General features: G+C 37.7%; 1 protein-coding gene across 1 annotated transcript in view; it reads right to left on the minus strand.

Annotated features, from left to right (window-relative positions):
- Positions 1–17,517, minus strand: part of LOC140924093 (band 3 anion transport protein-like) — a 59,500-nt gene that overhangs the window by 41,108 nt on the left and 875 nt on the right. Inside the window, exons 3-15 of the mRNA XM_073374092.1 lie at positions 14,768–15,328; positions 14,312–14,460; positions 13,462–13,636; positions 11,955–12,307; positions 11,180–11,512; positions 10,767–10,944; positions 9,497–9,852; positions 8,797–8,991; positions 7,155–7,328; positions 6,454–6,979; positions 5,972–6,141; positions 4,224–4,394; positions 3,229–3,304 (exon numbers count right to left, since the gene is read on the minus strand). Coding sequence (XP_073230193.1) covers positions 3,233–3,304; positions 4,224–4,394; positions 5,972–6,141; positions 6,454–6,979; positions 7,155–7,328; positions 8,797–8,991; positions 9,497–9,852; positions 10,767–10,944; positions 11,180–11,512; positions 11,955–12,307; positions 13,462–13,636; positions 14,312–14,460; positions 14,768–15,328 — 3,413 coding nt within the window. The 3' untranslated portion in view covers positions 3,229–3,232. The remainder of the gene's footprint in view (positions 1–3,228; positions 3,305–4,223; positions 4,395–5,971; positions 6,142–6,453; positions 6,980–7,154; positions 7,329–8,796; positions 8,992–9,496; positions 9,853–10,766; positions 10,945–11,179; positions 11,513–11,954; positions 12,308–13,461; positions 13,637–14,311; positions 14,461–14,767; positions 15,329–17,517) is intronic.

The raw sequence follows: 17,517 nt of genomic DNA on the forward strand, positions 1-17,517 counted from the left end.
CGAGAAGGTAAGTTTTTATCCCTATAATTTTCGGATCACTAGACTTTCAGCTAGGAAATCCGAACAGATGAAAAGACTTTAGGGGATAAAAATATGCCTACATCTACCGTTTGAATACTAAAATACGTTCAACAATGCTATGTTAAGTGGTTTTGAACTATATTCTCGTTGGGTGCCCCTAGAATATCTTTCTTAAATGTTGACATCTTAGTATACAGTTTCTTTCACTTCGTCTAAATGCCTTTTTAGTGTCCGTTTGTACTAAGGATTCGCTTGTAGTTTGCTTTGCTGACCGCGGGGACGGGGAATAGCACTGGTGTGTCCGCGGAGATTTTCGTTTCTTGAAGTTTACAACTTTTTGCTATATAAAAATATATTTTTATTTTTTTGGTCTTACTTTTTTTTCTACACTTTTAGTTACGACATTTACCCATGGTGATTTTCATTTCATAAATTTTTTTAACAATTTTTTTCTACTTTTTTTTCAATTACTTTACTCTATTTTTTCTATACTGATTTTTTACCCATGAAATTTACCCACATCCACGATCCACGACCTCTACCCACCATGTTTACTGAGCAACACTCGTTAACCGGACATGCGCTTCAACGGGCCTACACTTTTCTTTGCATTTTTTTTCCTAAAAAACCTCGTACTTATCGCTCAATTTAAGCATGTCTTGTGTGGGTACATGTGCCTCGTCATCTTTCTCAAATGAGTTTTTAACTTCATACTTAAAAATGTGATCTAAGAATTATGGAGATCGATATATTCAAAATTCCTCAGATCATACAAAAGCCAATTATTGCTTTATTATTCATTCAAAATGATTACTGGTTAAAAAAACAAAACAGCCAAAACAACTTTACCTCGATCCATGTTAAGGTCCTGTCTTCAGTTGCTTGTTTCTCGGCAAGTTCAGGGGATAAAGGGATGTTCAGTTCTACAGATATTCTCCAAATAGCAAATGTCCTCCACCGAGTCGTATTCTTGCTGTTCTTGCTACCGTGAAACAAGTGAAATTTTGCGTCATTTTGTACTGATCTACGAAGACAACGCAACCTCGTCCCCAGGTCTTTCGGTTGTCATTTTCCACTAAGACGGACACCTTTCGGACCGTACTAAGTCTCGGAGACAGGGTTCTATCTGGGGTATTTGAGGGGTAGACGCTTCCCCCCCCCCCCAAAAAAAAAAAAAATGCCCAGCTTCCCCCAAAAAAATATCGGAGCTAAGTGTAACATTGTCAGAACGTGATCACGACTAAAAAATAAAATAAAATACCACTGTAACATTTCTCAAAATTGGGTCTCAAAATGCACCAGATTGCATCTCAGCGCATATTCATTCAAAAAATTTCCAGGGGGAGCATGCCCCCGGACCCCCCTAGGAAGCGGACTTCTCCCCCAAACGATAAATCCTAAATAGAACCCTGGGAGAGATGTCCGTCTTACAGACAGTCAAATAAAGGGAACAAATAGAGGTAGGGACCAACCCAACTGTATCGCAAACGTCTTCCAAGTTTAATTAACGCTAGCTGGATATGAAGAATTATCCGTGGGGTTTAAGCAAATCAGAAACGGAGAACTATTTTGAATGAATAATAGTTAAAGTTCAATGTTACAAGGAGCACACCCAATCATAGAGGCTGCAAAATAAACGTTTATGATAAAAACGAAGAGGTCAATACTATTAATTATTATACTATGTACAATTTTCTGGTCACATTTTTCTTAAAAATTATTCATACCAATCTTACGTGGCTGCAAGAGCCATCAATATTTACACTTCAATAGTAAATTAAATCTATCTTAAACCAAATTGTAGCTTGGTTAACTCTATTAAATCCCTGTTAAATGTGATTGATGCATAACATATGCATTGCAGGGGCGGATCCAGGATTTTTTTTAGGAGGGGGTGCACTCGTCTCTTGCTCTACTTCAACACCAATAAACCACATAGTTTTTTTTTTGCAGAAAACCAGTTGTATTAGAAAACCGCAGGTCATCTCGGGGGGGGGGGGGGGGGGGGGCACACCCCCTGCACCCTCCCCCTAGATCCGCCCCTGCGTTGTCAAGGTAGCAAACCTCAATAATTATCTGAAAGTTACGTGTGACATTTCTTTGTGAGCTCTTTCTGAGAATTTGGTGCTACATCAAGACCCTTTCATTTCATGATCATATAGCTAATTTTCCTTAATTTTCATTATTGTCTGCTTGAAAATGTATCAAAATGTATTGTAACAAAATCCATTCTGTTAACCCCAATCACTCCTAGTATTTAAATCATTTAGATCTGGGAGCGATTTGGGTTAATATTCTTTATACAACGAAAAATGCTGAACAAACTACCATAATGATATTAAACCGGAAAATACTGTGAAAATTCTTCTCTATCATTTCATCAACCTATACCTAAGCAAGAATTTGACATTTTATGATTTTTCATTCTTAGATAATTATGCTGGACGCATTCAAGCGTCAAAATGTTCCTCTTAATTTTTCTTGTTAAATGCTTTGACAGGCAAAAATGACCACCCGATCATTGGCCAAATCCACTTTAACCCTTTAAGGCTCAAGATCCACATACAAATTCTCCAAACTGATCTTCATACATTTCCCTAAAGAATTAGTTGAGAGAATTTGTTCAAAGCTCAAAGCATTTTCCCTTAGGTGATCATTTTATTTATTCTCATAAACTTTACTTTTAATTATGTACTGATGTTGTTAGGAGAAACATGATGTTGGTCACTCTTAGGACTTGAAGAGTTAAACAGTAAACCACCACGTGACACTGGCATGGTAGGCGAGACAGACAGGCAAAGATGACAATAGAGAGAAGTATGACGTCACATCACCATGGTAGCAAAATTTCTGGATCACGATGACCGTTGCGACAGCAGCAAGAATGGCAAAAAAGCTACAGCTTTAGATTGGTAAAACAACAACTGCTGCTTTTTGGTACATTTCTTGGCCGTCGTTGCACGACTGCAACATGAAACTTCCTAATTGCACACGCCCACTTTATGGAGTACATGAATGAAACACTAACATTTTCTTCATTAATTTTTCTAAACTTACATACAGTCCTTTCGGGGTCATTCCCAGAAAATTTTGCCAGCATTTGAAAAATTAAACGAAACTGAATAAGAGTGATGAAGTTTGAGACAATGCAAATTCAATTTCATCCAGAAATTTCACTACCATGGCAAAACGACTTCTCCTCTCAAGTTGTTTATACAGGTAAGAACACGCTTTCATATTCATCAAAGTCACTGTCATCATCAGCTGGTTCTTCATTGTCGAGCTGTGCACAAGGAAAAAAATACATTTTAATATACAATCATTCAATAAAATAGTTTATTTACCCACTTACAGTCAACCTCCTGTAAGCGACCACCCAAAACGTGAAGATTTAGTGGTCGCTCATTGGAGGTGTATTAAGCCACAGGGGATATCTTTCAAGAAGAGGTCTGAGCACATCCACTTCTTGGAAGGCAAATTAATGTATGCAGTATCCAAGTTAGGATACAAGTAGATATAGTTGGACAATGTTGTTTAATAGTGAACATTCTTTGTGGCGAACATAGAGATCAAAGCATGCAACAGGTGATTGCCTATACATCATACAAATGTTTCTTTCATAGCTTAGTGGAATAGGTGGAACATTCTGCCTTTTTGAAATCTGCAGTGCTTCAAATATCTGCATTTTTAAATCTAAAATTATGAAATTTTTATAGAAATGTAAATAATATATATTGGCTCAAATATTTAAGTACCTATTTCTGCAGGTAGTATTTTTTTTTACACTTTGTATCACAATCTACCTTAAATAAGGTGTTTGTTTTTATATGGGCTCACTGTAACTCTTTTACAAATTGTCCTTTAGCCTTTTTTATCATTTTTATGTGCATCACTTAATTTATTGCCATTAAATTGTAATAAATAAATAAATGAATGAATAAATAAATAAAAGGTTAGAAACAATGCAAAATTTTTCCCCCTCACCCAAAATGGTAGGGAGTGGGGCCACTCATGACATCCTCTCAAAACATCACTAGTTACAAAAACAATGGGGAACCACGTGTGCTTTGAATAAGAGCACTCTCTCTTCACTAAAATCTGGATGTTGTGAGGGCATCTTCGAAAAAAAAACAAAAACAAAAACAAAAACAAAACCTACAGTAACAGCAACAATGCTCGACTCAAAACTACTGCCAACATACCTCTTCAAGTTCACTTTGTTCAAAAAACTTTCCTAGCACTTTCCGCAGTGGAATCAAGCAGATGATGAAGAAAGGAAACGAAGAAGCCAAGACTGTTAACTTGACGGCAACCAGCAGCGCTAAGCAGATTAACTGGATTATGGTGTAATAATAGATTTGTTTTGTTTTCACCTGAAATAACCAGAGAAGAACCCTGTCATAAAATAATATTAACCCTTTAAGCCCCGATATCAACATATAAATTCTCCATACTGATCTTCATACATTTCTTTAAAGAATTAGTTGAGAGAGTTTAGAGCGGTTTTCATTTGAGTGTCGAAAAGTAATTGGTTTTGCACTTTCTACACGATGCGATTGGCTTAAAAGATTCGCGCCACCTTTTCATCCAATCAGAAGTAAAACCAAAGCCAATTGTGACGCGCTCGCATGCATTTTCCCGCGCTTTGCGTCAGCCACATGTAATTACTTCGAGTTTTGATTGGTTCAATGTATTGTCTGTGTCCTATGTGATTGGCCAGAGTAATTACTTTGGTTTTGGTTTTACGACACTCAAACGAAAACCACTCTAATAGCAGATCAAAGCATTTTTTCTTTAGTGATCATTTTATTAACTCTCATAACCATTCCTCTTGGCAACATATGGATATTGTTAGGAGAAAATTGATGTTGGTCACTATTGGGACTTAAAGGGTTAATTAACCACTGTGAAGTTAAAAAAACAATGATTTCCCCAAACAGCTTTAAAAATTGAGGTCAGTATAAAAAATTGTGTCATCTCAGCTAAAGTGCTTTTCTAAACATTTTTTTTTTAATGGTTTGTCTCTGATTGATTGCAGAATACTATTCCAAAAGAATCTTTGAATAATGCTGGGGCAGAATCTCCTGAGGTTAGTTCGAAATGAGGGTATGACTACTTGATTAAATGATGCAATTCTGTAGCTCAGATACTAGTGAAATAGGTATATTAGGAAACTTTTGCTTTCCTCTTTTTGAGGACATTCTTTGTTCCTTAGTTCTTACGTTTTTTGGTTAAAAAAGTAAGTCAAAAAACAGAAAAAATAGAAAGATCAAATGAAATCTAGCAGAGGTAGAAAAAATGCGGCCATCGTGCTCACTGGCCACTGATCAGCAGATAAACAGATGGTCATGACTAAGTTAGATGTACCAAGCGCAAAGGTTATGAGAATTACTAAATCGATCACCAAAGGGAGAATGCTTTGATCATAAACCAAATTCTCTCAACTACTCTTAAAAGAAATGTATGGAGATTAGCCTGGAGAATTTTGAATACTGAATTTGAATATTGAAATTTCTGAAATTGAATCCATGTCAAAGCTACTCAGATCTAACAAGGCCCCAGGGGTCCAAGTCTAGTGCATGGTTCTTAAAAGGTCCCACAGAGGTTTATATGAGCAAGGGTTGTGAGATGGGGTTTCTGGTTTATCGTCTTTATCTGAGAAGACTAGAAGTCTAACTGTTTACAACGTCTTTACGAAGGTAGCTCTTTCTCCCCAGTTCCTGACCCTGAGTGTTGGTCAGGCCAGGGTTTGAGACAGCAGCCTACTGTGCGGAAGACCATCTTATCCAATCTTATTCTAAAAAAATTCAAGAAAAAATGTCACGAAAAGTGCTCGAAAATACAAACGAAATGTGCTCATGCCCCCTGGGCATCCTATAATACTCCTTAAATCGAATTAATTCAATATGGCCGCCGTATCGGTAAAAAGGTCTATTGAGCTAATTCATACCTTTCTAACATACTGGACATCTGGGTGATATTTTGGTGGCATAAACATCATGATTAACCTGTCCACCAGTTGGATACCAGACAGTGAACACACACCAAGATACAAAAGTACACCAAACATAACAGGCACAGGAATGCGATTAAGCGCTGGAGCTAAGAGAATTGAGATACCTGTAACACAAGTAAACTCCATGTGAAAATGTGTTAACAAGCTAATAATAATAATAATAATAATAATAATAATAGTAATAATTCTGTATCATGAACTTAACACTAACAATAACAATATCAACAAAAATTATTATTTAGTAGTAGTAGTATTAGGTAGAAAAGTGTGGTTAGTAGAGATTTCTTCCAATCACCAAAATTACAAACACGTTACTACATTTTTAGTATGTTTTAGCTCTAAAACTGACCTACATGAAATAAAGCTGAATATGTTGATATGTAGTATAGCTGATTCAAGTCAATCCCAATTCTTACCTGTGAGTACATGTATAGCAATGTTGGTGACTCTTTGCTCTTTTACTTCAACAATATGAGGTTTTACACCAGGCGCATGAGATGTACTCCAAATTGTCAATGATTGCAGGTGAGAGACTGAACGCACAGTTGCAGCACACATCCAAGGCAGTCCCATCAAGGAACAAATAAACGACAACAGTCCCATCACACACAGGTCTAAATTGAAGCCTGCTCCTTTGAGAAGTTTGTTTTCTTTCTTGTTTATAAGAACTCCAGTTAGTTCAGTTTCCATAAATAACAAAATTCCAATGAACAAAGCAGGAATTATAGCGGCGAAAATCCAACCAGATCCCATTGGCTTTGTCATGCCCCCGGGATTAATAAACCATCCTCTGTCTTTATTTCGTGATGGTGTGAAGCCCGTATGAAATGGATCACCAATGGAAATCTTTTGTGTTGTGACTTTGTCATGAACAAAGATGTCAAGAAGCAACATGGAAGCCATAGCAATGACAATTCCAAAGTCGCTGACAAGTCTCCTGGCCTAATGAAAGAAAACAATAATTTTAGTTAGAGATGGCTAGTCCTTAGCAATTAAAAAAAAAAACAAAGAAAACAAAGTTTTCTTTGAAGAAGAATTTACCTGCAACATATAAATTCTATTTACATAAGGACATCTGCAATACGCATTATTAGGACTCAACTATGATTACACAAACCCTTTTTCCAAAAAAGTAACTTGTTCTCAGCTTGCGCATATAGAAAGCAACAAAGAAGGTTCCAAGGACCAGAATAGTGGAAAGCAAGGCAGTGTTTGGCCGCCCTTTGGTCTGTTTTGTTCCATCACAAGGGACTTCTGAGTAAGACTTCTCCAGAGGGTCCTTCTTGAACACCTGGAAATGTAATGATTATGTTCAATATTTTCCACACAGTGTTTCTTGGAATATATGGTATTCCGGAATCAGTCAGAAATAAACCAACTAAAAAAATTACTAAATCACTGTTTTTTTAGAACCTAATTAAAAATGTTTTCTAATATTACATTATTTTAGGGGCACAATATTAATTGACCTTGATGGGCCCCTCTCCTTTCCATTCTTCAACTTTTTTTCTTCTTTTTGTGACAACCTTATTTAAATGTAATGATCTTAACTGTAGTTTATCGCAATATTGTAAACTTTTTACAACTTAAACTCTAACATTAATTTGTATGTGATTTATCTTGTGCTATTTGTAATGAAATGGAAAAATAAGTGAAATGAAATGAATGAAGGAAATAAACAGTATAGAAGTTCTTCTGGTTCTATTTTTTTTACAGCTGTTCTTTACAGCCCTGAGTATTTTGTTTACAAATCAAGGAATTCTATGTTTTTATGACCATTTTCTTTGATTTGCCACTTTAGCAACGAGACGGGCCAAGTAAACTTTTGCAAAGACTTCCGGGATTGTTAATGCGGACACAGCAAACTAATTAGCAAGTAGCTGAATGACGTCCCCAGTAACCAGGGTTCGCAAATACGCCAAATTTGGCGTATTTTACACCAAAATTGTTCAGATGACTCCACTGAGGTTACGGAGGGAGTCACCTCGACTCCAAAAATTTTTAGTAACAAACAGGGAGCCACTTCAACTCCAGAAATTTACGGTAACAAACACAGTTTTGTCCTTACCTTTTTCGCAACAAATACAATTTACATTTATTGTAAACGTTGTAAACCTTAATTAAATCATCGAAATCAAAGAATTATACTGCATGACAAAACAGGAAGAGGGTAAATTACGATCAAATTTTACTCGATGACCGCCATCATGGATTTGAGCTTTCCAGGTCAGCGGACCGCCACAGTTACTTCATGTATCCCTCACGATAGTGTATACATGCCAGGACCATGTGCTGATACTTGACTCCAAATATTCCAAAATGACTCCAAAATTTGTGAAGCAGAAGTCACACTGACTCCACTCATCAATAAAATTTGCAAACCCCCAGTAACGATCTCAAAAGTCTTTGTGAGAGCTAAGTCAGCTCTGTTTTGTTCTCATTTTTAAAGTGGCGAATTGATTCCCACAGTGGCATTGCTAGGAGAAATAAGGCACTGATGGTCAGGCTGACAGTTTGACAGTTACATGCCACTGAAGTAATCCCCTTCCTCTTTTGCAGTTAATATTGCTTACCGGTACTCATATTTAATTATTATATAAGGCTCGCAAAACCTTCCAAAAACCCCTCCGTTGATTCATTAGCTTTACTATATTATTAGTTGAGTATTAAACTTCAATAGAACTCATAAGCGTAAGGTTTCTGTTAAGGGAAACTCAGATACCACAAACAGAATTGCAACAAACTAGTAATATTCTTACCTCTTCTAAAAAGTGAATAGCTTCATAGATGAAAATTGCAGAGATAAGGGTAGCAAATATTTCTTCGGTAAAACGAGTGAAGTAACGCACTAAAAAGCAACCTTCCAGTGCGACTACACCAAAAAGAATAATCATGACCCAGAAGCCAATCCAACAGCGCCACACAAGGAACTCCACTTGATAACTGTTACAAAACTAGCATGCAAAAAGTGAAAGTAGAACAGAAATTTAGCCAAGCATAATATTTGCCTAAAGCAATAAACTTTATGACCAATTGCGGTTTCTGGGTAACGGACCACCTACCCCTCCCTTAAGTCAACATTAACACTTATTTCTCGTAGGTGGGCTGTTACCTAAAATGGATCAGAACTTTTAATCTAAAGATATTTGATGACAAGTTACTGAAAAAAGTATGACAACATCAAACAACTTTGCTTTCAGTTCTTTGGGCAAAATAAATTTCCAGATATTAAGCCCTTGGATCTCACGTATAGTTATCCATATTTATCTGAAATTAATAATAATAATAATAATAATAATAATAATAATAATAATAATAACAATAATAATAATAATAAAGATACAGAAAATAAAAGATAATACAAGAGATTAAAAGGACACCAAACAGCGAGCCAACAACAGTTTTTGCAATACTGGTGAAGGAACACCAATCAAAGCCTACGAATATTGTGGTACTTACATTGTATATAGTTTGTTCAAACACAAGTACAGGGCCAGTGGTTCCAATGATAATCAAAGGCTGCCCCGCAGACAAACCGAACAGTACTCCACAAAGGCAAGTTGCGAATATGACTTCCGAGACTCCTAACCAACCATCAGTCTTCTTGGCTAGAATACTCCCAAATGCAACATTGGGTGCAAAGACGGAGAAGTAGAGAAATATTGACGTCAAAAGACACTGCATATTAAAACCATCTGTGAAGTCACTGAGGTAAACTTTGGTCCGTCGTTTGACATCCTGGATAAGTCCACCACAAAAGGAACCTGTTCGCTCCAGAGGATCGTCTTCTTCTTCCTCTACGGCTGCTGCAAGAGCTGAAAACAAAGAATGCTTTTTATATAAATAAATAAATAAATCAGGGTTGTCACTAAGATTTCAAGTTGCCGGGTAAATACAACAAGTAGGCGGGGAATCAAATGGCTAGGGATTTCTTTTGGCTCTATTTTTCTTCTATTTTCCAATAAAAGTAGCCGGGGGCCACTCCCTTAGTAGCCCGAGAAAAACCCCGGCCCCCAGCTCTTAATGACAACCCTGTAAATAAATAAAAAATGCCTTCATTTAACAAGGGTAACACTAAATAGCCCAAGGCTTATAAACTTGTGGCCCTTACCACCTAGGTTCAGCCTCTACACTTCACCCGTTAAGTCTTAAGAGTGACCATTCTAAAATTAGACAGAAAGGGAGTCCAGGTGTCCAGTGGACATCCATTTTAGAAAGAAATTTGAGGTAAATTCACATGATTGCTAATAACCTTATGGCAGCATAGAGAGAGAGCTGCATCCACAAGCCTGGGGCTCCTTGATGTGACATTCGGGCTAGTGAATTCCGTTTTCCACTTGCCCAACAGGTGAGTGAAGATTTTTTGGGGGATTAAAAATCATTATTATTCCAAAGTACCGTACGACAAATTCGTTTAAATTCCTAATACATTCATGTGGATTGAGAACTGGTCTTCAAGCTGACCTGACATTGTGAAAATATTACTGACACTTATTATTACAATGAATTAATAAAAAGCAAGAAATAATACTGCTCGTACTGTAATTAACATTGATAAGGAGTAATACATTATCCTGCTCATCAAACAGTTTTTTTTCAGCCTAGTTAAAATGGCTATGGGGCTAAAACATGTTCGCGAAGGCAAAGTTTAAAATTGACTTTCTATGCACCATGTAAGGGAGAGCATGACTCCAGGGTTCCCTGTCTGAAAACCTGATTAGGTTCTTACCAGCCTTCGCCATCTTTTTTCTCCGTGCCATGGCTCTGCTCTGCTCTATGAGAATGGGCAAAAGGACATTACGATCCCACTCTCCAGGTGGTAGAACAACTGTATCACTCAGAAAACCATTTATAGCTGTCAAGAGATCCTCACGGGAGTCCGCACAGTAAGCAATGTCGTGAAAGGCCTAAAAGAACATCCAATACAAAATCAGAGGTTAAATATTGAAATATTCAAAGCCTCTACTGTGTATATAAACTGAATGGTACCTGGATTCAATCAAACATTTATTGAAGGCAGCACTTAATCAGAGGCAGTGCTTATTCAAGTAAAGATGGTACACTTATACAAAATGCAATTCGACAATCCTAAGAAATTTGCTGGCATTAAATAATGCCTCTTAAATAAAATGAATGACTCGCCTTGTCTGACATTAAGGTAGCAACAGATCGTCCAATTTCATGATATGACTCTTCGCCAGAACTTGGTCCCAACAAGACAAACAAGAATCGAACAGGAATAGAAACTTCAGTAATGTTCAGGTCACAGCCCTTAGCAAGACGAACAAATGCCAACACCGAGTGCTCAAGTTCATCAAGTGTACCCACAAGTACAGTTGTCGCCTCTGCACCCTCAGGAATTTTTCCTTTCACGTCTGATTCTTGTTTTACTCCTTTGCCTCCCTCGACAACTGGCTCTGGTGCAAATGTGACGTCAGGCTTTTGCTCTTTGCTGTCATCTGTTGTCAGTGGCAACTGTCAAAAGGGAAGTATTATTTTAGGATACAAACAGGGGCATACATGTTTGTAGAATGCTGAGTGGATGAAAAAAGATTATTGGTTTTGTATTTATTCAATCAATGTAAGACAATAAGTGCGTGTTTGATTGATTGTATTCCAGAATAAAAATAGACAGAAATTTTGTAACAAATCTCTTTTGCCAAGATTTGTGGACCACTGCAAAGCTAATGGTATTTCAAAGCTGTATTTCGACCAAGAGTTACAGGATTAATGATGTTGTGAAAAATCAACTGAGTGATCTCAAAAGTTTAATATTAATTTATTTTTAATTCCGGAATATGGTCAATCAAAGGCTTGTCTATACAAAGCCGAACATTTCTCCACTTTCTCAGAAAGATTACACACAAAAATTTTATGAATAGCTTTATATGTAATATACATCAGGATTTTTCAGTACCTGGCTCATTTCTTGGAAAGCCACATCATCAAAAGAATCATCAATTTTTAACCGAATGGTGCCATCTTCCACTGTTTCACCTTCGGTCTCTGCTACAGGTATTTTATGTTCAGAATCAACTGGAGGGAATGAGGTTTTAGACTCCTTCTTCGCCATCGCCAGAAGATTGTAAGATGAAGGACGTCTTGGCATGGGAGGGGTCAGTTGATGCTGATGCCTGTGTCGTAAAAGTAAAGCTGCCAGAACTTTGTTACTGTTTGTTTGGCTCAATTGGTCAGTGATGACCATGTTTTCCACAACAGCTTCAGCGATGCTTGGCAAATCAAATTTCTCTAGGTCTAGTAACACAGTCCCTGTTTAAGAAAAAAGAAACAGATCTATTGAAGACAAAAATTTCTTAGTTTGCTTTAACAGGGGGTTAAAGTACCTTAATGAAATGCAACGATAATAGGGCATACACTGTGAAAAGCTTCTCTTAGTTCACTTGACTGGACTATTGTTACAGGTCATAACTAAATTCAGGATAAAATTTTTTAACCTAGGTTGATTTCTTTTCTCTCCTAACCCTAACAATAACTAACGAATTAGGGTTAGGAGACAAAGGAAATTGAGAATCAACCTAGGTCAAAAAATTTTAACTTGAATATAATTTTAACCTGTAGCAGCTACACCTTTGGGTTTCAGCTGCTTGCACGGGAGAAAATCTATTTCCTGAAAAGCCAGACAAGACTCTTTATGGCCCCATGCACTTCTGTCCTGTCAGTTTGAAGATACTGAGGACAATATGACATATAATTGACGACATAAATGAAAACAACTTTTTTAATGGTGGTGTAACGATTAATCGAATCCTCGAAAATCGCGATTATGACCGTTCGGTTCGATTCACGATTCGTTGCTTCCACGTTTTGATTTTGGTTTGATTATTGCACACCTTTTCCAGGGTGTCCTTAGTGAGTTATTAGATTGCAAAATCGGAATCCAGAACGCTTTAAATTGTGCGTTTATGATTGACGAGCAAAGATGATAGCATTTCATGCGCCATTTTGTGTTGCCTGGTAAAAATGCTGTCCTTCAACCACCCCTTGAGAATTTCCAAATAAGGCAAACTATGTGCGACATGCTCTTTGTCAGGTTCTCAAACATGGCCACGAACCAAGCGACCATGAATCCTCCTGTCCCTGCTACTACTCTCAAATTGAGGGTTTAGGGTTGCATGTTGTTTACATTACACATTATGTTATAAGAATTAAGAAACATTTTCATAATTGAATTCGAAAGGCAATAATCAAAATCGAATCAAACCACAAGGAATATGAATCGTTACACCCCTATTTTTTAATACAAGTGTTACAAGGTGGAAGAACACAAAGACCAGAACAAGGTCCCAGGCCATTTGCGTAAAATAAACTAGGCACACTGTGACAGTTAGTGCCTGCCTGCTTTTAGTAGCTTTCAGCTCTTTTGTAGCTGACTTCTTGCACCAAAAAAGAAAAGAACTATTCACCTTTTTCCAATCCTTTGCGTAACTCCAGGAGACTGTGAAATGTAAGTGAAGCTACATGTGGTTTTCCCCATCGATTGGACTCTTCAACATCTTCTTCAAACTTGATCCAACGTGCAGTCTCTTTCCACTCCATTTCTTCTCCATGCTTTGTTAGTTGTTCCAACTCTATGAATGCCTGAAAGATAATTTAACCCTTAAACCCTATGATCAAAATTTGAATTCTCATCTGTTACCCAAATTCATTTTGTACAGAAGTAGTGGGGAGAAGTTGATAAAATACCAAGCAAATTCATCTTGTGTGATCATGTCTGTAATTCTCACGACCAAAGCGTTGATACTACACAGAGAAATTTGATGTTGATCACTTTCAGGGCTTTTAATAAACGGTTACTAAAGCAACGTCAATCCTCCCCTGAGCCACTAAGAGACTCACGCAAAGCAATATGCCATATAAAAGGTTAATGTTTGGCAAGTGTTCCACACACTGCTAGGATAAGCAATTTCAAGAACGTATTGTTCATAACCACAACACAAACAACATGCAATCCTCTGTTGAATTCAAAGACAATCATTGAACAGTTATATATTTAATCTTCAAACTGATCAAAAAAATTTCCATTAACCCTTTAAACCCTAAGATCAAAGTTTGAATTCTCAACAATTATTGTTGCCCCTATTCATTTCCTATAAAAGTAGTGGGGAGAAGTTGATAAAACATCAAGCAAATTTATCCATCTTGTGTGATCATGTCCGTATTTCTCACGACCACTCTGTTTTACAAAGCATTGATATTATAAGGAGAAATTTGATGCTGATCACTCTCAGGGCTTACAGGATTTATTCATTTTACCTCACGAGGGCTATGATCATACTTGACAGGAAATCGCTGAAGACTTTTGCTGATATCTGTGTGGCTAAAATGTGTTTTCATCCCAGATTTGTGGCGTGGAAGATGGGGGCGGCGTCTTCTCAATCCTCTAAGGTCCTCAAAACGATGCCCTGAGGAGAACATCATTTTTTAAAGCAGTCACAGTAATGGGGGTGGGACAGGGAGTGGTTAGCACTATCTAAGCACGTTGCTCCAGGCAAATAAGGCTGCAAGCCTAGGACTTTAGTCTAAACATTTATATTTGGAGGTGCTTATAATTGATGTATTTTTGTCTACAGGTAGATGGGTGGATGGGCATATATACTGGGAAGAGATGGGGGGGGGTGGGGGGGGGGGGTCTTATAAGAAACAGCTAACTGTAGTTCTGGTTATAAAAGAGACACTAGTAAAACATCTGTCTAACTTATTATAACTTACATGCCATCTCTTCTAAATCTCTTTTAGCCAACTGGCTTGCTTCATCTTTTTCAGTAGCTAGACGTTCTTGGATGGGTTCGATCTCTCGCAGTGTTAGAGCTCCAGAACGAAGCCGAGATTGAAGCTGCTCCCTCTCGGAAATGGTCCTGTGTTGATGAACAGCAGGTATTGGGGGACGACGATGATGATGGTGCCGATGATGGTGATGGTGAGATTTCTCTCGGAGATCTTTGAGATCCTTAGCATCTTTATTTTCTTTCTTATCCTTGACATCTTTTGGTTCATGATGATGCCGGCTGTGATGTCTATGGTGATGATGATGACGCTTCTTAATTGACGGAAAATCTGTCAAGCTGCGAGGCCTTTCATCCGAATCACTGTAATGACCTTTATGCTCTTGTCCTTCATTGATTTTTGGTAAAACATCAACCTCTCTCAGCTCTCGAGATTTTCTCTTTTCCTTTCTTGAGCTGCCATCGGTTTTGTCTAGCTTGTGCAAACGGGAACGGGAGTGAATTCTTTGCAAAGGTTCATGGTACCTGGTAGAAGATATTCGACGACCTAGAAAAAAACAGGAGATCATTACCATTCCCGATGAAATAATACTTATTACAAAATACTTTATGGTGTTGTGTAATTTCAGCACCCCTCAGCTGAGTATAGGTTGATCGGCCAATACTTGGATCAGCATGTTGGCCAACACACGGCCAACTGATGTCGACTGAAATGTACACCGAGAGCAGGCTACTAATGTTGGTTGACATGTCCACTGATTACGGGTTAATAGTGTAGACCAATACTCAGCTGAGGGTGCCCAAATTATGCAAGATCTTATTTTATTATTATGAGATGAGAAAATATTACAACCTCAGACTGTCAGGACTGAGGTTTAAGCCCCTCTCTGGCAACTAAATAAATTTGTGTGCACGTGTCCTATTTTCTTTGCTATAATTACATGCAGATTCTTTTCTGTGTGCAACAAAGGAAAAAGGAGATAAATTATCAGTTCATGGGCTATGAACATGTGCAATCATACTGTGTTTATGAAAAAAAGTCCCTTGTTGTCCAAAAGCAAAAATAAGCTGCCAGGGGCACAAACCACTGCTAGAGAACAGGCCTCAGGTCATTTAACACTGTCAGTCGACAACCCTAGAAAATTTGACACTTATTTTAAGGATATGTTCACCCTATACAGGATAGTTTTTCATGCCAACACGAAAGGCTATCCAGTATAACACCTATCCAATATGTGACCATATACTTTAGAGATTGACACAGTGCAACACAGATTTGCTCTGTTACAGAAATCACGCCAAAAGCACCGTTTTTATATGTGAACAGAAGCCGTATCTGGTGGTGGATCCATGGGAGGGCCCCCCAGCCTCCCTTATTATTTTTAGACCAAACTGAGGCCCGAGGGGCTGAATAAAATTTTTTTTGAGACTGAGGTCCCCCCCTTATCTCAGGGTGTGGATGATCCCCGCCTCCCCTTTATCTGAAGGTCTGGATGTACCACCACTATCTGGTATGGTTTTCATGCTGGCCCAAAAGCTATTTGGTCTAGTAAGATCATAGCCAGGTTAGCTACTCTGCCGTGCTATATTCGTCTTCTTATTATTAGTGAGTTTACGCAACAGGACGGCAGAAAGAAGAGGACGGCAAAATGCCTGTGCATGACAAACGTGACAGGCCTGTTACGTATGTGTTTTGTGGTGATCTTCACTTAAGTTAACGTTTTGTGGTCTTTTACAAAAAGACCTTTTTAAAGGAGGGTGAAGTACGGCGGAAAAGTTGTTCAACCAAAATTATTGTCACGCTCGTCACACAAAGTTTGCCGTCTTCTTTCCTCTCCCGTTCTATTGCGTAAGTTCACTATTATGTAGTAAAAGACGGTAAAATCAGCCACCAACTTCAACTATTAAATTGCCGATTTGAAAAACTTCTGATCACCCTGAAATTATAAGCGCTTCATGCAAGAATATTAATTTAGTATATTTTTAGTATAGTTGACCTTTACAACTTAGAAAAATGCATAATCCATTTTATAATGCATGATTAACGCATGCGCAGCACACAGAGGTTCCTTTTCCTTCCCTATCATATATAGAGAATTCAATCTAGTGGACAGTGGGTTTTTTCTTGTAATTTTCTGCCCTGTCAGGCAAAATTATGTTTTACCAGAATGCAGAAAAGGCCACTTCCTAGGTAGCATTTTAGGATACTTACCAATGCATGAAAAATGGTCTTCTGTAAGGGTGGATTTCCACTGTTGCTAAAATTTTTACGTGTGTAAGTGCATAAAATTTACGTTTGCAAATAAAATGGAGTCAGTTTATGAATGGTTGAGCATAAACATCAAAGTTGAACCTCACTCAACTTCATGTTTAGCTCAACGCTACATTGAATGTACATAGCTTTAATTTTTCCTTGTCTTGCCTCTATTTTATTTATGCCAGTAAAATTTTACATGTACATGCATATAAAAATTACCCAACAGAGGAAATCCACCCTCAGATTTAAAAGGACAGCTGATTTGCGTACAAAAAGATAAAAGTCGCCCTTTCCAACCTTTGTTGGAACGGTTTACTGTCTGACATCACATGGTTCACTGACACAAAACATGTTAGTTCTTATTTTAGCTTAGAACAAACCAAACATTCAAAAGGGTATAGGTTGCAAATCTGATCAAGTATTCTAAACTATCTGGGAGAGTGATAGTCTCAAACATGCTTAACCAGCAATATCGCAAA

The sequence above is a fragment of the Porites lutea genome, chromosome 14, assembly GCF_958299795.1.
Source record: "Porites lutea chromosome 14, jaPorLute2.1, whole genome shotgun sequence".
Lineage (NCBI taxonomy): Eukaryota > Metazoa > Cnidaria > Anthozoa > Scleractinia > Poritidae > Porites > Porites lutea.